This window comes from Equus asinus, chromosome 17 (genome assembly GCF_041296235.1).
Source record: "Equus asinus isolate D_3611 breed Donkey chromosome 17, EquAss-T2T_v2, whole genome shotgun sequence".
Lineage (NCBI taxonomy): Eukaryota > Metazoa > Chordata > Mammalia > Perissodactyla > Equidae > Equus > Equus asinus.
Window position 1 is genome coordinate 15,782,785 of NC_091806.1, and position 22,207 is coordinate 15,804,991.

General features: G+C 34.9%; 1 protein-coding gene across 1 annotated transcript; it reads left to right on the plus strand.

Moving 5' to 3' along the window:
* The first annotated feature begins 15,699 nt into the window (after nt 1-15,699).
* On the plus strand, nt 15,700-16,620 carry LOC139040921 (olfactory receptor 4C46-like). Its single transcript, XM_070488625.1, has one exon. It carries the CDS (start codon nt 15,700-15,702, stop codon nt 16,618-16,620), a length of 921 nt encoding a protein of 306 aa, XP_070344726.1.
* Nucleotides 16,621-22,207: the final 5,587 nt, after the last annotated feature.

Below are 22,207 nucleotides of genomic sequence, written 5' to 3' on the forward strand. Positions count from 1 at the left end.
GGGTGCATATGCTACTTTGGATTGTTGATTTCGAATTGTTTGGGTAGATACCCAACAGTGGGATAGCTGGGTCATATTGTAATTCTATTTTTAGTTTTTTGAGGAATCTCCATACTGTTTTCCATAGTGGCTGCACCAGTTTGCATTTCCACCAGCAGGGTATGAGGGTGCCCTTCTCACCACACGCTCTCCAACATTTGCTATTTTTAGTCTTAGTGATTATAGCCATTTTAACAGGCATAAGTTGGTATCTTAGTGTAGTTTTGATTTGCATTTCCCTGATGATTAGTGATGTTGAACATCTTTTCCTGTGTTTATTGGCCATTTGTATACCTTCTTTGGAAAAATGTCTGTATCTCTTCTCTGCCCATTTTTTGATCATGTCGTTTGTTTTATTGTTGTTCAGTTGTGTGAGTTCTTTATATATTATGGAGATTAACCCCTTGTCAGATATATGATTTGCAAATATTTTCTCCCAATTGGTGAGTTGTCTCTTTGTTTTGATTCTAATTTCTTTTGCCTTGCAGAAGCTCTTTAATCTGATGAACTCTCACATGTTTATTTTTTCTTCTGTTTCCCTTGTCTGAGAAGACATGGTATTTGAAAAGATCCTTTTTAATTTGATGTCAAAGAGTGTACTACCGATATTATCTTCCAGGAGTTTTATAGTTTCAGGACGTATCTTCAAGTCTTTGATCCATTTTGAGTTTGTTTTTGTGTATGGTGTGAGAGAGTGGTCTACCTTCATTCTTTTGTGTGTGGCTGTCCAGTTTTCCCAAACACCATTTATTGAAGAGACTATCTTTTCTCCATTGTATGTTCTTGGCACCTTTGTTGAAGATTAGCTGTCTGTAGATGTGTGGTTTTATTTCTGGGCTTTCAGTTCTGCTCCATTGATCTGTGTGCCTGTTTTTGTACTAGTATCACCCCATTTTGATCACTATAGCATTGTAGTACATTTTGAAGTCAGAGATTGTGATACCTCCAGCTTTGTTCTTTTTTCTCAGGACTGCTTTAGCAATGCAGGGTCTTTGGTTGCCCTGTATGAATTTTAGGATTCTTTGCTCTATTTCCATGAAGAATGTCATTGGGATTCCGATTGAGATTGCATTGAATCTGTAGATTGCTTGGGTAGTATGGACATTTTAACTATGCTTATTCTTCCAATCCATGGGCAAGGAATCTCTTTCCATCTCTCTATGTTATTATTAATTTCTTTCAATAACGTCTTATAGTTTTCATTGTATAAGTCCTTCACCACCTTGGTTAAATTTATTCCAAATTACTTTATTCTTTTAGTTCTGATTGCAAATGGAATTATATTTTTGAGTGCTCTTTCTGTAAATTGGTTATTGGAGTATAGAAAAGCAACCGGTTTTGTAAGTTGATTCTGTACCTTGCCACTTCAATGTAGTTGTTAATTATTTCTACTAGTTTTCCAAAGTATTGTTTGGGGTTTTCTATATATAAGATCATGTCATCTGCAAAGGGTGAGAGTTTCACTTCTTCACTCCCTATTTGGATTCCTTTTATTTCTTTCTCTTGACTAATTGCTCTGGCTAAAATCTCCAGTACTATGTTGAATAAGAGTGGTGATAGTGGGCATCCTTGTCTTGTTCCTGTTTTCAGGGGACTGTTATTCAGTTTTTGCCATTGAGTATGATGTTGGCTGTGGGATTGTCATATATGGCCTTTATTAAGTTGAGGTAATTTCCTTCTATCCCCATTTTGTTAAGAATTTGTATCATAAATGGCTGTTGGATCTTGTCAAATGCTTTCTCTGCATCTATTGAAATGATCATGTTATTTTTATTCCTCAGTTTGTGGATGTGGTGTATCACATTGATTGATTTGCAGATGTTGAACCATTCTTGTGTCCCTGGTATGAATCCCGCTTGATCATGATTTATGATCCTTTTAATGTATCACTGAATTTGGGTTGCCAAAATCTTGTTAAGGATTTCTGCATCTATATTCATCAGTGATATTGGCCTGTAGTTTTCCTTTTTGGTGTTGTCCTTGTAAGGCTTTGGTATCAGAGTGATGTTGGCCTCGTAGAATGTGTTAGGAAGTGTTCCATCCTCCCTAACTTTTTGGAATAGCTTGACAAGTATAGGTATTAAATCCTCTCCAAAAGTTTGGTAAAATTCCCCAGGAAAGCCATCTGGTCCTGGGGTTTTATTCTTTGGGATGTTTTGATTACTGTTTCAATCTCTTTCCTTGTGGTTGGTCTGTTCAGACTGTCTGCTTCTTCTTGATTCAGTTTTAGAAGTTTGTAAGAATCTAAGAATTTATCCATTTCCTCTAGGTTATCCATTTTGTTGGCATACAGTTTTTCATAGTATTCTCTTAGAATCCATTGTATTTCTATGGATTCTGTTATTATTTCTCCTCTTTCATTTCTGATTTTGTTTAACAGAGTTTTATCTCTTTTTTTCTTTGTAAGTCTGGCTAGGGGTTTGTCAATTTTATTTATCTTCTCAAACAACCATCTCTTTGTTTCATTGATCCTTTCTACTTCCTTTTTTGTTTCAATAGCATTTATTTCTGCTCTGATTTTTGTAATTTCTCTCCTTCTGCTGACTTGGGGCTTTGTTTGTTCTTCTTTTTCTAATTCAGTTAGGGGTAATTTGAGATTGCTTTTTGGGATTTTTCTTGTTTGTTAAGGTGTGCTGTATTGTGAAGAATTTCCCTCTTAATACGGCTTTTGCTGCATGCCATATGAGCTGGTATGGAATGTTATCATTTTCATTTCTCTCCAGATACTTTTTTGACTTCTCCTTTAATTTCTTCAAAGATCAATTGCTTGTTCAATAGCATGTCATTTAGTTTCCACATCTTTGTCCTTTTCTTGGCTTTTTTCTTGTAATTAATTTCCAGCTTTATGGCATTATGATTGGGAAAGATTCTTGTTATTATTTCAATTTTCTTAAATTCATGGAGGAGGCTTGCCTTGTTTCCCAACATATGGTCTATCCTTGAGAATGTTCCCTGTGCACTTGAGAAGAATGTGTATTCTGCTGTTTTGGATGGAGTATTCTATATATGTCTATTAACTCCAACTGTTTTAGCTTTTCATTTAAGTCCACTGTTTCCTTGTTGATTTTCTGTCTGGATGATCTATCCATTGATGTGAGTGGGGTGTTGAGGTCTGCTAGTATTTTTGTGCTTTTTTTAATATCTGCTTTTAATTTTATTAATAGTTGCTTTATGAACTTTGGTGCTCCTATTTTAGGTGCATAGATTTTTTTTCTTTTTTGAGGAAGATTAACCCGGAGCTAACTACTGCCAATCCTCCTCTTTTTGCTGAGGAAGATTGGCCCTAAGCTAACATCCATGCCCATCTTTCTCTGCTTTATATGTGGGACGTCTACCACAGCATGGCTTTTGGCAAGTGGTGCCATGTCTGCACCCGGGATCCAAACTGGCGATCCCCAGGCATCTGAGAAGTGAAACATGCGCACTTAACCACTGCACCACTGGGTCAGCCCTGGGTTCATAAATATTTATAAGTGTTATTTCTTCTTGTTGGAGTGTCCCTTTGATCATTATGTACTGTCCCTCTTTGTCTCTCTTTACCTGTCTTATCTTGAAGTCTACTTTGTCTGATATAAGTATTGCAACACCTGCTTTCTTTTGTTTGCCATTAGCTTGGAGTATCTTCTTCCATCCCTTCACTCTAGCCTGTTTCTCATTGGAGCTGAGATATGTTTCCTGGAGGCAGCAAATTGTTGGATCTTGTTCTTTAATCCATCTTGCCACTCACTCTGTGTCTTTTTATTGGAGAATACAATCCATTTACATTTAGCGTGATTATTGATGTATGAGTGCTTAATGCTGTCATTATATCACTTGTTTTCTGGTTTTCCTGCATTTCCTTTGTTTCTCATCCTGTGTGCTTTGGTCTACCCATTGAATTATGAAATTTCTATGTTGTGTTTCTTTGTTTTTTCCTTATTTCTTTTTTGTATCTTTGTTTTGCTTGTTTGTTTAGTTTTTAGAATCTTGTGTATAAGACAGTCTATATTCTGATGGCCTCTTATTTCCTTAGTCTAAACTGATTCAGTCCCTTTCCTCCTGCCCTCCTAAGTTATTTTTCTCATATCTTATTTCAACTTGTGTTGTGAGTTTGTGATTAGAATGACAAGATTGCCTTTGTTTTTGGTGTATTCTTTACCTTTAGCCTAATGCTATAGTTGAATATTTGCTATCCTATTCTGATTCTGTCTACCTATTTATCTCCTTACTCTGTGTTTTGTGACCCTTTTCTCTCTTTTTTTCTTTTTTCAGGTATGAGGGCCTTCTTGAAGATTTCTTATAAAGGGGATGGTTTCACAGCTATGAAGTCCCTTAGGTTTTGCTTGTCTGGGAAAGATTTAATTTCTCTCTCATATCTGAATGATATTTTTGCTGGATAGAGTATTCTTGGCAGAAGACTCTTGTGTTTTAAAGTTGTGAATATGTCACTCCATTCTCTCCTAGCTTGTAAGGTGTCTTCAGAGAAATCTGAAGAAAACCTGATAGGCGTTCCTTTGTAAGTTATTTTCCTCTGTCTTTCTGCCCTTAGTATTCTTTATTTGTCATTCATTTTTGCCAATTTTACTACAATATGCCTCAGAATAGGCCTTTTTAAGTTGATAAATCTAGGAGATCTGGAAGTTTCTTCCACACATATTTCCCTCTCCCTAGACTTGGAACATTCTCTGCTATTATTTCTTTGAACACACTTTCTGCTCCATTCTTCTTCTATTCACCTTCTTGAATACCTATAATTCTTATGTTGCATTTCCTCATTGAGTTTGATATTTCTCAGAGACTGTCTTCACTTCTTTTTAGTCTTAGTTCTCTCTTCTCCTCTGCCTGGAGCATTTCAACATGTGTATCTTCGCTTATGCTGACACACTTCTTATGACATCCACTCGAGCATGCAGGGAATCCATATTTTGTTTTAGCTCTTCCATTGTGTCTTTCATCTCTAATATTTCTTATTGATTCTTCTTTATAGTTTCAATCTTTTTTGTGAAGTAGCTCCTGAACTCATTGAATTGTTTCTCTGCATTCTCTTTTACCTCACTGAGTTTTTTGATGATAGCTATTTTGAATTCATTGAAATTTAGTTTACATATTTCTGTCCTCAGGATTGAGTTCTGGGTGTTCGTTGTTTTCTCTCTGGTTTGGAGATTTGATGTAGTGTCTGCTGTTGGAAAGTCAGGTCTTTCTCTTTCTGATGTTATTCAGTTGCAGTTACAGGCTATTGCCACTGGGTGAGGGTCAAGAGCCATGTATTCTGAGCCCTCCACCTTCAGGTGAGATAGTGAAGCATTGGGGGGGGGTGCTCATTCTGTTGCACACAGACCCAGGTTTCCCAATCAGCTCTCACTATCTGGTCTCCTGGGGTCTTTGCTTGATGAGGTTACCCTCTGTGAAAGCTTTCACCCCATTAGAAGGCTTCCCTCTAGGCTGCCAGGGCCCTAGAGAGTCCTTGATGATCCCATGAATGAGCAACCCCTCCCCAACTCCTTCCCTCATGGATCCTCCTTCGGTCCTGATCACAGTCTTTAGGTGAGGGAGCGAAGATGTCTCTTACCCTGTTCCAGATCCTCTGAGGGGGCTCCAGACTCTCTAGCCTCCGTCATGTGGCTGTGTGTCTCTCTGAGGTTTTTGTGTTCTTAGGATGTCTTCTGTTGGAGTATAGATGCCCCTTTTTGTTGTATATTGGAGGGGAGAGAGTCTCAGGCAAATTGACTCTGCCATGATTCTGACATCACCCCTAAATTTTTTTTTTTAACAAATGAAGAATAGAAAGGAACTTGCTCAACCTAATAAAGAACATCTGCATAAAATCTACCACTACTATATTATTTAATGGTAAATAATTTCTTTCTAAGATTAGAACAAGACAAGCATGTCCACTCATCATTTCTGTTCTGTGCCGTACCCTAGGTTCTAGCCATTTAAATATGATAACAAAAAGAAATGAAAGCCATATAGATTGGAAATGAAGTAACAGTCTTTGAATCTATTTATGTTCTGATGGCATGATTATATAGGTAGAAAATATTAACTGCTCTACAAAAAATCTAATAGCCCAAATCATTAATTTAACCAGGTCACAGGTTACAATGTTGATACAAAAGAACAAATGTATTTCTATAATTTCAAGAATTAGAAAGTGAAATTAGGAAGAAAGTGGTATGTAAAATACTATTTAAAAACAAAAAATTGGGAGGATTAATGTTATATGTATATTCCAGACCTATATATGAAAAGTAGAAAACACTGCTGAGAGAAATTAAATGCATAAGTGGAGAGATAAATCATGTTGATGAATTAAAAGTCTCAATATTTTACCATGTCATTCAATATTTTCAATGCAATTCCAATAAAAATCCCAACAGGATTTTTAGAGAAATCAGAATCCTGTTCTGAAATTTAGATAGAAATATACAAAATTAAAGGAACCTGGAATAGCAAATCTCTCTCAAAAAAATTAGTTGGGGCACTTACTCTACTTAAATTCAAGACATTATAAAGCTCCCATAATCAATACGGTGTGGCATTAACATAAGGATAAACATATAGACCGTTGAAACATATCAGAATGTCTAGAAATAGATCTAAGTATGTGATTTCTTTTACAAAGATGTCAAGGTATTTCAATAAGGGAAGAATTCACTTCTCAACAAATTGTGCTGGATCAATTAGATATCCATAAGAGAAAAAAAAATGAGACAACCATTTTTCATACGATATACACAAATTAACTTAAAATGAGTCAGAGGCCTTCATGTTAAAGCTAAAGGTATGGAAATTCTAGAAGAAATTTTTTTTTACCTTGGGATAGGCCAATTCTTATTAGATATGACACAATAGGATGAACCATAAGAAAATGTAAAAAATTGGATCTTGTCAAAATTTTGTCTTCTGCTTATCAGATGACACAATTTTTAAAGATGGCAATCCATCAATGTATTAGAAGAAAATTTTGCATATATATTATATATATGACAAAGATTCCTATCAGGAATATTTAAAGAACACTTACAGCTTAGTAATAAAGCCAGAACTCTATTTTCAAATCCAGTGAAGAGCTTGATCAGAAACTTCACAAGAGAAGATATATAAATGTTCAAGAGTAACAGAAAAAAATACTCAAAATCATTAGTCATCAGGGAGAGTAAATTAAAACCACAATAATTTCCCACTACATACTTCCTACAATGACTAAAAGGAAAGTAACTAACAATACCAAGTGATAAGGATCTGGAATAACTAAAACTCTGATCTGTTTTTGTTATCTCCCCACGTTTTAATCCTGCCTAATTTCCATAGGGATCATCACACAGTCCCAGAGATAACTAATCAAGAGCCTTTTAGAGTTTCTCACTACTTCCTTAGCCCTCTGAGGAATGTGAAAAACAGCTTTCAGCGTCAAATATTTTAAAATAGATGCCATTGATTTTAGCCTTTCACTGCTCTGGCTCTCAAGCAATGAAGAGTGGGTTTCCAGAAAAGATTTAATATTGACGAGAACACAGAAGTTCTCTCTGTGACATTAGTCTACAGATAAACTATGTCACAGGTCCCCACACTGGAATTATGCCCCTTTGCTATTCACCTGACTTTAAGCTTTCTCAGAAACCTAGGTTCACATAGGGAAAGGGAACTCTCACATGTTCCAAGTGCAGAGAATAGAATTCCCCATTCATGAATGAGTGCTTCTCAAACTTGTCTTTCTGGAATACCTGCTTCTAAGAAAAGCCTTTCCATTAAAGAAGAGAATTAATCGATGGAGGGAAAGCAGCAGTTACCAGACAAAGTTTTTGAACCTTTATGGATACCTCTTTAAATATCCATGTGATGCAAGGTGAAAATGATTTTTGTTGCTCACATCTCCAGAGCAAGATTCATAACAGGTGGAGTGACCCATTTGAATGTATTTCCTCCATACTAGCCGCCTCTTGCCTCAGGACAAGTGATGCCTAAAGAAGATTATTTCTCTAAAGAGTTTCAAGTGAATCCCTTCTAAATTCAAATCCCAGTTTTTCCATGAAAATGTTTTGAGGCTTTAGATTAGACAGAATGCTTTTGAGTTGTAAAAATACTTATCCACTGTTGATTTGATATTGGTTTATCTGAATAGTCTCTTTCCAAGTGTATCCTATTTTTTCATTTTGAAAGTTACTTATCTCAGGAAGAGGTCAGTGTGAAGATGGGATTGTTTCTGAATGCCCCCAAACATCATTAAGATCACCTAAGATCATGAAGTAAGTTTTCAATAGGGCTGATGCTTACTAAATATTGTTATATTTCATATATAGTAATCTTTATATTTCAACACTTTTCAAATATAGTAATAGAGTATTTTATCCTTAATTCTTCAAAAGATGGTTGGTAAATATCATTAATGTAATATGACAGATGAAAAATTTGAGAGTCATAGAGATTAAACAGATAGATGATCCCAGCACTCTGAAACCAGACACCATGCTTTTGACATGAGACACTTCCTTTAGTAATCAAGACCAATCAGGAGAATGAAAACAAATTTTAAATACATTTCTCAAAAGATATTACATAAATATAAATATTAAATGACATAAATAGTCAGTCCAAGCACAAACATGGAGCCTCCTTCTGTGGAGCAACTACTATTGATAAGGGATGAGACTCTGTGTCTTCTTTAAAAGCAAAATTGGAGATGATTCTTGCTGAGCTTATGGTATGGTTAAGAGTTTCTCTGTATTATTGCTCAAAATGTCAATTTTTCTTATCTCCTAAGTACATTCACAGTCACAAAAATAGAGGAAAGTTCTATGTGTTTCTGTAGCACTGTGGTGAATATGTTCATATATATTTCCTTAATCAATCCTGATAAAAACATGTGAGGTAGACATTACCATTCGTGCTTTATAGAAGAGGAAACAAATATGTAAGGTTCCAAGAAATGTACCCCAGATAAAAGAGGTTACATGTGGAAGAACCAGGATTATAGTCTGGTCTTTCTGATTCTTAAAGCAAAACAATCAACCACTATGGCAGTAGTCTTCAACATTTTGCAGAAGAGGGGGCCCATACTCTGGAGGGGATCTGAAATAGGGAGAAATGGATCTGAAGGACAGGTCAAAATAAAAGACCTTTCAATGAATGCAATACCACATTTTATTGGATGTTTGGGAGTTCAAACATATCATTGTGTGTGTATGTTCATGTGTGTGTGCATGTTTATGTGCTGATGAAATTGCTTCATACACACTTGCCTCTGAAGTAGTCTTAGAGTAATTATAATTATTGTGACACTATAAAAAGGAGATTAAATTATTAATTATAACAATATAGGGTATGGAAGAATAAAAAGTTAACAAATATAATCTGACCTAATCTTAGTTCTGACCTTAGTTAGCACTTGGTCTTGGGAGGATCCTTAACTTCTCTATGCTTGCATTTCCCAATGTGGAAAATATGTATAAAAATGATAGTTCTAGTTATCTCATAGGTTTTTAGTGAGGATTACATTAGCACATGTCTGCAAAATGCTTACATTTTACTAAGCGTTCATTTTCCTTAATATTGTCGTTGTTATTATTATCAACATAAGTCTCTGAGATTGTTCCCTCAACTGCAAAATCGTGAAATAATACCAACTACACAGATTATCAGCATTAAATGTGATCATGTATGTAAAGTGCCTGTTACTATGTCGTGTACATGGCAATCAATCAGTAAAAAGTATATACCATTAGCTATTATAAAGTTATTAGATTTAGTCAAGCATATGCATTTTATTATAGTAGTTCCTGTATTCTTTCTTTACATGTCCTATTACTCCTCATGTCAAGTGTTATAAATAATCTCCTAATTGAGGTTCCTGTATCTGGTTTCCATCCTCTGCTGAACTTCAGCCCACTTCATCCAAGACACACAAAGATCTTTACTAGAGTTATATCTACAATTCTCCCTTCCTCAAATTCTTCTTCATCTTTCCACTTATATTTTCCATTACCTTCCATAGATCCCCATTTTCTAAAGACAAAAGGAAAATTCCTTAGCTTGGAATTCATATTCTTTACACCCATGTTCTCCCTCCCTTTTCAAGCTTACTGACATGATGTATGCAATCTACTATATAGATCCTCATGGCTACTCTTAACAGAAGCTTCAACCAGGAGGTAATTTGAGTAATCTTCAAGATCAAAATCTTTTTTTCTATCTAAAAAGAATCTTATAAGAGTTCACAAAGCAATATATGCTAGGCATTTATTACTTAGAATGGAGAGGTTTAATAAATTGAAGTTTGCATTAATAAAAAGTGATTTTTTATTATGTAATTTAGTAACATAATATAAAATATATGAAGAATAGGAACAACAGGACAAAGTTTGTTCTACTAGGGCTCACAGAGAATTCCAAGATGCAGAATAAAGGATAAATCACACAATCATTTCAATAGATGCATAAAAATTGATAAATTTCAATTTAAATATATTAGTTTTAAAAAATTCTTTTAGCCAATGAAGAATATAAAGGAACTCGCTAAACCTGACAAAGAACATCTGTATAAAACCTACCACAACCATTATACTTAATGGTGAATACTCTCTCAATGATTAAAAACAAGGCAAGGCTTATCAACTCACCATTTCTGTTCTGCGTTATACCCTAGGTTCCAGTCATTGCAATAAGATAAGAAAAAGAAATAAGAGAAATATAGATTATAAAGGAAAACATGAAATTCTAAAAAATATATATCTTATACAGATGGCATGATTGTATATGTAGAAAAGATTAAGTGTTCTACAAAAAATCTCATAGAACTAATCAGTTAATTTAGCAAGGTCACAGGATACAACGTCAATACAAAAGATCAAATGTATTTCTGTATAGCAACAATTATAAATTGAAAATAGAATCATAATACTATTTAAAATGCTATTTAAAAATGAAACGAGGGATACATTTTAAAAATATGTTCAAACCCTATATATGGAACCAGAAAACATTGCTGAGGGAAGTTAAATGTAAAAAGAAATGGAGAGATATGCCACATGGATTGATTAAACAATTCAATATTTCTACCATCTCAATTTTACAATTTCAATGCAATACCAATAAAAATCCAAATAGGGGCTGGCCCGGTGGCGCAGTGGTTAAGTTTGCACATTCCACTTCAGTGGCCCGGGGTTCACCAGTTTGCATCCTGGGTGCGGACATGCACCTCTTGGCAAGCCATGCTGTGGCAGGTGTCTCACATACAAGGTGGAGGAAGATGGGCACGGATGTTAGTTCATGGCCAGTCTTCCTCAGTAGAAAGAGGATTGGCAGCAGATGTTAGCTCAGGGCTAATTTTCCTCAAAAAAATTTAAAAAATAAATAAATAAATTGGTTTTAAAAAAAAATCCCAACAGGATATTTGGAGAAATTGAAAATCTTATTCTGAATTCTATGTTCATTATATACACATGAAGCATGAATAATAATAAAAATTTTATAAATGGACTTTTTCAAAATTTTAAAACTTCTGCTCCTCAGATGTGACAATTTTTAAAAATGAAAAGACAATCCATAGACTGGGAGGAAATTTTACATATAAAATTGAAAGTACTTCAAAGTTATATATTTGTGTGTATATATATATATAATATAAACACATATTTATGTAAATTTTCGTATGCAACTTTATAAAATATATATATTTATGAAACATTGATATGACGAAAGATCTGTATCTAGTATATGTAAAGAACACTTACAACTTAGTAATAAGAAACTCAGGACTATTTTTAAATTGTGCAAAGGACTTGAATCAGAACTTCACAAAAGAAGATATACAAATTGCCAATAGTAACATGAAAATTTAAGAGTACTCCTTAACATGATTAATTATCAGGGAAAGCAAATTCAAACCACAATAATTTACTACTACACACCTCCTAGAATGACTAAAAGGAAAATAGCTAACAATACCAAATAACAAGGATGTGAAACACATGGAACTCCATTCTTCTTTTTCTTTTTTGAGGAAGATTAGCCCTGAACTAACTACTGCCAATCCTCTTCTTTTTGTTGAGGAAGACTGGCCCTGAGCTAACATCCGTGCCCATCTTCCTCTACTTTATACGTGGGATGCCTACCACAGCATAGCTTTTGCCAAGCGGTGCCATGTCCGCACCCGGGATCCGAACCGGTGAACCCTAGGCCGGCGAGAAGTGGAACATGGGAACTTAACCACTGTGCCACCAGGCTGGCCCCAAGGAACTCCATTCTTGTGTTTTAGATATCTCTCCAAATTTTTAATGCTGCATGGTATTCCATACTGATTATCTCATAGTCCCAGAGACAGCTAATTGGGAGTATTTTAGAGTTTCTGTCTACTTTCATAGTCCTCTCCTGAATGTGAAAAACTGCTTTTGGAGTCAAGTACTTTAAAATAGAAGCCATTAGTTCTATGCCCTCACTGCTTTAGCTCTCGAGCAATCAAAAGTGGGTTTCCAGGGGCCAGCCCTGTGACAGGTCAGTTAAGTTCGCACACTCAACTTCGGCAACACAGGGTTTCACTGGTTCAGATCCTGGGCGCAGACGTGGCACCACTCATCAAGCCATATTGAAGTGGCTTCCCGCATAGCACAACCATAATGTACAACTATGTACTTGGTGGTGCTGGGAGAAGAATAAGAAAAAAAAAAAAAAGAAGAAGATTGGCAACAGATGTTAGCTCAGGTGTCAATCTTTAAAAAAAAAAGAAAAAGGAATGGGTTTCCAGAAAAGGCTTAATATTGATGAGAAGATAGATGTTCTCTTTGTATCAAATGCCCAAGTTAAAAGTACCACCCTGTAATTGTGCCTACTTGCTGTTCACATGACATTCAGCTTTCTTGGAAACTCAGGTTCAGTTAGAGAAAGGGGACTCTCAAATGTTTAGGTTCCAATTGCAGGGAGTACAATTCCCCACTTATGAATGGGTGTTCCTCAAACACATCTCTCCAGAATACTTGCTTCTAAGACAAAACCTTTCCATCAAAGGAGATAATTAACTCCTGGGGGAGAATATAGCAACTACAAGATAAAGTCTTTGCAACTTTATTTGAACTTCTTTAAATATGCACGCAGTGAAAGGTGAAAATAACTTTTGTTGTTATATCTCCAAAGCAAGATTCTTCACGGGTAGCTTGAGCCATTTGATTATGTGTCCTCCACTCTTTATACCTCTTGCTTATGGGACCGGAGCCATTTATAGAAGAGCATTTCTCCATAGTGTTTCAAATGAATCTATTCTAAATTTAGTCCTATGGTTAGTGTGAAAATGTTTTGAGGCTTTAATATGGAAGAAAAGATTTAGACTTATAAAATTACTTTCTTAACAACTGTTGATTTTATATTGAATTATCTGAATAGTCTCTTTCCGAGTGACCTATCTTACATTTTGAAAGAGGAGTTATTACAAGAGGAGATCAATTTGAATATGGAATTGTTTTGAACACCTCAAAATATCACTGAAATCATCTAAGAGTATAAGGTAAGTTTTTCAATAGTGCTGATACTTACTAAAGATTGTTACTTTTCATATATAGTAATTGCTATATTTCAACATTTTTTAATTATAGTAAAAGAGATTTTATCCTGAATCATTCTTCACAAGAGAGTTGGTAAATATCAGTAACCAAATTTGACAGGTGAAAAACTTGAGGCTCATCGAGATTAAGCAAATTGTAGGGCCCAGCTCTCTGACCCCAGGCACCCTTCTTTTGCCATGAGATATCTCCTTTAATAATCAAGACTAATCATGAAGATGAAAACAAAATTTAAATACACTTCACACACAGAAAATACATAAATATGAATATTAAGTGAATAAATAATCAGTTATTTAGTCCCAGTACAAACATGGAGCATCCTTCCGGGGATCAATTGCTATGGATAAAAGGAGTCTCTGTGGCTTCTTTAAAAGCAACATTGGAGATGCTTCTTGCTGAGCATATTGGCATGGTTAAAAGTCTTTCTGTATTAGTGCTCAAAATAACAATTCTTCCTATCTCCATGGTACATTCACAGTCACAAAAATGGATGAAATCTTATGTGTGTCTACAGCAGGGTGAAGAATATGTTTATATACTTTCCTTAAATAATTCTCACAAAAACTTGTGAGGTGGTATTATTAGTCTTGCTTTAGAGATGAGGAAACAAGTGTGTAAGTTGCCAAAAAATATATCCCAGGTAAAAGAAGTTGCAAATGGAAGAATCAGGATTCTGGTCTGGGCTTTCTGATTCCTAAACCAAGCACTTAACCACTGTGGTAGTTTTCAACATTTTGTGGAAGAGTCTGGGGGACCATGTCTGCAGGAGGATTGGAGAAGAGTGAACTGTATCTGAGGGAGATGTCAAGATAAAAATACTTTAAATGAATGGAGTACCACATTTTTACTTGATATTTGGAAGATCAAACGTGTCACTTTTTGTGTGTGTGTGTGTGTATTGGTTGATGAAAATGCTTCATATGCACTTGCCTCTGAAGCAGTAGCAATTATAATTATTAGAATTATATAAAAAGGATATTACTAGTTCAATGTTGTTAATTATAAGAATATAGGACATATATTTAGAATTTGTAGTGAACAAAAGATTAACCTAATCTTGGCCCTGACCTTTATTAGCTGCTTGATCTTGGGCAGGATCCTTACTTCTATATGCTTCTATTTCTTATGTGTAAAATAAGCATAAAAACGATAATGGTAATAATCTCACAGGTTTGTAGTGGGGATTAGATCAACAAATGTCTCAAGAACATTTATAGCAAATTAAGTGTTCATTTTCCTTAATATTATCATTTTTATAATTAATCTCAACATAAGTCTCTAAGATTGTTTCCTCATTTGCAAAATGGAAAAAATAACACCAACCACACAGGTTATCAGTATTAAATGGGATCAGTTGTGCAAATCACTTGCTATTGTGTCATGCACATAGCAGTCAATCATTAAAAAGCATATGTTATTAGCTGCTAGAAAGTTATTAGATTTAGTGAACAAGTATAAGAATTCTTTTAGAGTAGGTCCTGTATACTTACTTTACATTCTCATCAACAGTGTCCTGTTATTCCTCATGTGAACTGTTTGAATAATCTCTTAACTGGGGTTCCTGTGTCTGCTTTCAACCACCTTACTGAACCTCAGCCCACTTGATTCAAGACACACAAAAATCTTTACTAGCACAATATCTACAATCCCCTCTTCCTCAAATTCCTCTTCATCCTTTCATTTGTATTGTCAATTACCTTCCATGGCTCACCACTTACTAAGGATAAAAGTAAACCTCTTTAACTATGCATTTATAATCTTTATATCCATGTTCTACCTCCCTCTTCTTGCTTAGCTGACACTATGTGTGTGATCTACTAGTTTATCTTAGGTTCGTAGTCATCTCAGATGATTGTGTGCACTCATGCCCTCCTATTTGTTTACAAAAGATCTTAAAGTATAAACTTTGGACAGAATCTTCAACCAAAAGGTAATTTGAGTAACATTCAAGAACTCAGAACCGTTTTTTCTATCTCAAAAAACCTTCATAATAATTTACAACTAAAATGTTTTCATACTCATTTAATATTTACTACAATGGATAAGTTTAATGAATTCGAGCTTACATTAACAAAAAGTTATTTTTTTCAGGTAATCTAATTAACACAATATAAAATACATAGAGAATATGAATAATGTGACAGAGTTTGTTCTACTGGGGCTCACAGAGAATCCAAAGATGCAGAAAATCATATTTGCTGTGTTTTTTGCCATCTATATCATTTCTATGGTAGGAAATGTGCTCATCATGGTCACCATCACTGTCAGCCCATCACTGAGGTCCCCCATGTACTTTTTCCTGGCATATCTCTCCTTTATTGATGCCTGCTATTCCTCTGTTAATACCCCCAAACTGATTGTAGATTCACTCCAAGAAAAGAAGACCATCCTATTTAATGGATGTATGACCCAAATCTTTGGGGAACATTTCTTTGGAGGTGCTGATGTCATCCTGCTCACTGTGATGGCCTATGACCGCTATGTGGCCATCTGCAAGCCCTTGCACTATACAACCATCATGAATCGGCGTGTATGCAGCCTGCTAATGGGAGTGGTGTGGGTGGGAGCCTTTCTTCACGCAATCATACAGATTCTCTTCATTTTCAGATTACCCTTCTGTGGCCCTAATGTCATAGATCACTTTATGTGTGATCTGAATCCTTTGCTCAATCTTGCCTGCACTGATACCCACATTCTAGGGCTCTTTGTTGCTGCCAACAGTGGATTCATCTGTGTGTTAAATTTCCTCATCTTGTTGGTCTCCTATTTGGTCATCCTGCACTCCCTAAGGACCTACAGCTTGGAGGCGAGGCGCAAGGCCCTCTCCACCTGTGTCTCCCACATCACAGTGGTTGTCTTATTCTTTGTGCCCTGCATATTTGTGTACATGAGACCCGCAGCTACTTTATCTATTGACAAAGCAGTTGCTGTATTCTACACTATGATAACACCCACGTTAAATCCTTTTATCTATACCCTGAGAAATGAGCAGATGAAAAATATCATTAGGAAATTGTGTAGTAGGGAAGCTATTTCAAGAGACAAATAAATATGTTTGGAGCCCAACATTGATGCAACTGAGGCAATGGTCAAAAGGACATTTTGGATTACTTCAGCAAGAATACTTATGGGATAAAAGAGATAATTAACTGCCATGAATCTTAGATTCTGCATTGAGTGGAGCAGAAACAGCTGCCTGAAAATGAGAAAATCCAATCCAGGAACATTCTTTGCATATTTAGACAATCTACCAAATTGAGACTTAGTTTTTTAGTTCATCGATGCATATGGACCCATATGATTTCCTTCTAATAGAAATATAAGAAATAATAAAGTATTGTGGTATTGAGCAGTCATCTCTATAACAATCCCAAGAGGTAGGTACTGCTATTATCCCTATTTTACAAGTGAAGAAACAGACAGAAAGGGGAAGTCATCAAAACTGATACATTGAAGAGCCAGTAACGAGAATCTAACTGATTTCTCACTATGCTCTTAATTACCATAATACACTGATAGGTAGTGATGATAGAAAAGCAAAATAATTAAACTAGTTCTCATTTATTTAGCCAAGGACTGTGCTGGGCACACTGTATATATTTGTTCATTATTATCACTAAATTCTAATAATTTTACAATAATATATCTGCTCATTTTTATCTATCACAACTGATGGTAATATATTGCCTGCAACATTTTTATATCTAACTACTTAAGAGTTAAAAAAGTAATGGGTCATGGCACTTCTGTGGAGTACGTAACAAGGATTACCCATGTTTCCATATACTTGTAGGTTTCTGAATCTTTTGGTATTGCTCATGGCACCTTCTTGGGCTGATAACCCATCAGAAAGTGATGGCTCAAATACAAAAACATTTTAATGCCAGACAGGTGTTTCTATTTATTAAATAAAATGTCATACTCCATAAAGTACTTGCCTGTTTGCCAACAATAGTTTCTACAAGCAGCACAATGTTTGTTACACAATAAATATGTAATGAATGAATAAAGGTATAAAAGAAGATGAATGAAGTCAATAAAATGTAGAAGAAAAAAATAGTGCTGGAGACAAGAGACCCTTTTTCCCTACCTGTACGGATTCAGACTCTGAGCAGATTTCTAGGCAAATCTCTCAGAGAAATCAGAATTTGTTTTCACTCCTGCTTAAACTGAGGAATGAGAAAGAAATTGAAACAGGTTCTCATTGTATGAGCAAATAGTTTACCTTGATAATATCCTTGCTTTCACCAAGATTTCATCATCTTATGAATGTGGGCTGTTTATGTTATATTTCTCTGTTAATCACTTAACTACTTGGTAGCATGTCATTATGAGAAGCTGTTTTTAAAAATATGTAGGTCTGTCTACACGGAAAGCAATTTCAGGATAAATATATTCCATTCATTCCTTCCATGCTTCAGTCACTAATCAAAAAACATTTTAAGCCCAAGGAATACATTAGGCAGTTTGCTAGTTGCTGAGGTGGTGAATAAAGAGACATCAAGGTCATGCCTTCACATAGCTTAAGATCCATTGAGAGACTCCCAGAAGAGAGCAGAAAATTATAACACATTGTTATAAATGGTAAGATAGTGGAAGTACAGGGTGCTATGAAAGCATGTTGGAGGACACACAACAAGTACCTGGAGGGTCAAGAATGCTTCCTAGATGAAGAGACTTTAAAAATGTGGCAAAAAGGATAAAAAGGATTCATCAGTGTGAATAGGCATGTGTTGAAATGAAAGCATTCCTAGCAGAGGGAACACATGCAAAGGCCAGGAGGTGAAAAAGAGTATATAGGGGATCTAATCGATTCAATATGGCTGTGGCTATTAATTCATCCTTTCATTCAGTAATTATTTATTGAATCCCAACTCTGTGTCAGATTACAAGCTGGACACTGAGCTTGTAAAAGGCTAAGAAGTAAGATACGAATCTGGAAAGATAGGAACAGGGAACACCAATAAGGGTCTCATAATTGTGTTAATGCTTAATGCTAAGTACCACAGGGAATACATTGAAAGGTTCTTCCATCTCTTTTCATGGCCTGATAGCTCATTTCTTTTTAACATGGAGCATACTCCATTGTCTGAGTTAGCAAAGTTTATCTATTCATGAACTTACTGAAGGACATCTTGGTTGCTTCTAGATTTTGACAATTATGAATAAAGCTGCTGTAAATATCCATGTGCATGTTTTTTGTGCAGACATAAGTTTTCAACTCCTTTGGGTAAATACCGAGGTGTGAAATTGCTGGATTGTATCGTGAGAGTACGTTTGGTTTTGTGAGAAACCACCAAACTGTCTTCCAAATTGACTGTACCACTTTGCATTTGCACTAACAATGAATAAGAGTTCCTGTTGTTCCACATACTCGTCAGCATTTGTTGGTGTCAGTGCCCATATTTTGACCAGTCTAAGAGGAGTAAGGTGGTAAAATATCCTTTTGAACCCTTCACTTATCCAAAATTTGAAGCATAAATATTAAAAGAAGGCTCACGGAGTTGAAGAAAGTTGGTATGTATATATATACATACCTTAATATATATCACTGCTACAGATGCTAAAACATTTGTCTGCTCTTTTTCATGTTTTTAGTGACAATTTTTTCATGGTCTTGGGATTAGGTGCATCTTTTGTAAAAGATACGTATCAATAGAAGATATATATTTACCAAAAGACGTGTGCCAAAATGTCTGAAGTAGTGCTACTCATAATAGCCCTAAATGGGAAACCACCTAAATGTCTAGCAACAAGAGAATGGTTCAATGGTGACATATTGATGCAACCAGATGATACAGATCAATGAAAACAATCAGAAAATAGATAAAACATGAGGAATGAATCTCAAAAACATAGTAAAGAGAAGACAGACACCTAAGAGTACAAACTGCATTGCTATTTTTCCACGAAATCAAAAAATAGGTAAATGTAGTAACTTTTACAGATGAAGATACTGATTAACTCTGGAAGGGAGTGATTATAAAGAGGTATGAGGAGGACTTCTGGTGTTGTGGTAATTTTTGACTCATAATCTGGCTGCTCATTACATGATATTGCTCAGTTTGTGCCCATCCATGACTACAACTGTTACACAAGAATTCCAAGTAGAAAGAGCTTTGCTGCAACTCTCCAAAGAATATGCCTTGGTGTTATACAACGTAAAAAATATGACAACCAAGGACAACAAAGCTATTAGGCCTGAGTTAACAATGACTAAGAGACCTATGATGTGTGTATCAGAACAGGCCAATTTCAGCTTAGGATAAACATTACAGAAATAGTGATCCATCACACTGGGGCCACAGAATATTAAGAAGATTATGAGAAGAAACTAATTGCCAGAGTGTATAAATTTCCTCTTATAGCAGGCTATGATGATTATGTATTACACTTTGTCTGCTCATGATGATAGTGCAGTGAAGGGGTTTGCAGATGGCCATATAACAGTCATAGGCCATCCCTGTGAGGATAGAAATCTCAATGCCTCCAAAGAAATGAGTGGTAAAAAGCTGTTTCATGGAAATACGATAGGAAATGATCTTCCTTTCTGCCACTAAGTCAGTCAATAGTTTGGGTGTCATAATGGACGTGTACCAAAGGTCAAAGAGTGAGCAACTTAAGAAAGAAATACATAGGTTGCTCAATTAGCTGACTGCATGTGTTAGAAAACATTATGAGCAAGTTTCTTATCCAAATAATAATTTAGCAACATAAAAATAATACAAAGCAGAGGATTTCAATGCTTTTGTTTTGGGAAAGTATCAAGAGAATACAGTGGCATTATTGCTTTTTTCCATGGTCTGATATAATTCATAAGCCCATATTAAAGAGATTTTATTGAGAAGAGTGATGGTCATATTCTATTCAAGGAACTAACTAGGTTTTATTGACCTCATCCAAGTGTTTCAACGAATGAAAACTAAGTGAACAATTAAAATGATGCTGTAATAAGACTGTGTGAACATGTGCTACATAATTTCCAGTAACTCGCCAGAAAATTGTGATCAATGTCTGCCTCAGCAGACATGAACTCCTTTGACTAATCAACAATATTAAAGATTTAAATTTATGTAATGTCTATTTCCAGAGCATAACGTAATATATACAATAAGTCCTTACAAAGGAAAACTCTTCCTCTCTAAGACTCAAAATTTATTAAAGAATCAAGAGTAAGTCACATAGCTAATTATTGTTTAATTGTGTACATGCAAATGCAAACTTTAAGTTGTTCTTATTACTGGAATATACATAACCTTAAATCCGTTTTTAAATGAGGAAGCGTAAAGAATACAAAATAGGTAACTATAGACAAATACTTTAAAATGGCAGGCTCTCTCTTCAAGAGGGATGTAAACATTTTGATATATTTTGATGTTATTAACTTTCCTGTTTATCTGTTTCTAATGATTTAGTGAAATTTGTGTGCTGGCATTTTAACACAGAAAGGTGTTTAGTTCTATGACTAATTCAATGAAAACAAGACATTTAATAAAACAACAAATAAACCTCAAGATACATTCACTAAAAGACAGAATAGAAGGCAGTGTTATGTCAACTCAGTACATTACATTTGGCAAGTCAAATTTCTTTAGTCTTCTGTTTTTTGGGGGTATATGTATTTCCTTTTTAAAATATTTTGCCAATGAAATACTTTTGTCCAAACTTACAAGCTGTCCAGCCAACATTCATCCATTGAGTAATGTGGTTCATAAGGAGATAAGAGTTAGGACATTAGCTGTACTCTTTGCATTATTCTACAGTATGCTTTTTTACCTTAGGTGCTAATAATTTTATCTGTTGGGATATAAGTAAAATGGGAAATTTACCTTGTCTTAGAAGCATAATCTTTGAGACATTCAAAGAGTAATGGAATGTGAAGATCCTTTGTAAATTTTAAAGATATTAATAGTAGATATTATTATCTAAATATCAGTAAAAACGATTCAGTAAACTAGACTTTGAACTTATAAAATTTTAGAATCTTAAAAGAAGTTTGAGCCCAAAGTTTATCAATTCACTAAGTAAATCTCTTTCCTCACCCAGTGAAAGGTTTTAACGCAAATCAAGGAAAAGTAGTTATCTGTGAGTAGTGTGAATCTCTTCATCAATCAACAAAAATGATAACAAACCAATAGGATTTGATTACATAAATAAGAGCCATTGCAGCAGATGGTGATCAATCCCGGTGTTCAGTTAAGTTGTTAGAGTCTTGATATTGTTGAAAAGATGATACTAAATGACTAACAATGTGTTCCATCAAATTCTCTTTTAATTTTAAGTCAAATTTTTCAGGATTAACCTGACCAGACATCCTCAAAATGTCTGCACTTTCATAGTAAACCGTTTCTATCCTCACCTGATATTTGGCTTCTCAATGAATTTCTACTTAAATTTCCTCTTCAAATTCCCCTACTACTGATTAAATTAACATTGTCACCCATAAACTGATAATCAAATTGTGATAGAGCTGGAATGTTAAAACAGAGACATTTATTTCCATTGTGGAATTTTAAGAATTTCAATTAACTTAAAGACCAATTATTGAGAAGTAGCTTCTGATGATTCCAAAAATCAGACAAAGTAATAAATTGTCAATAAGAAAGAAAAGCTATTTTAATTTGAATACAATAATA

What these genes read in the sequence shown, in the direction of transcription:
- LOC139040921 (XM_070488625.1), top strand. Translation starts at nt 15,700, where the DNA reads ATGAATAATGTGACAGAGTTTGTTCTACTGGGGCTCACAGAGAATCCA.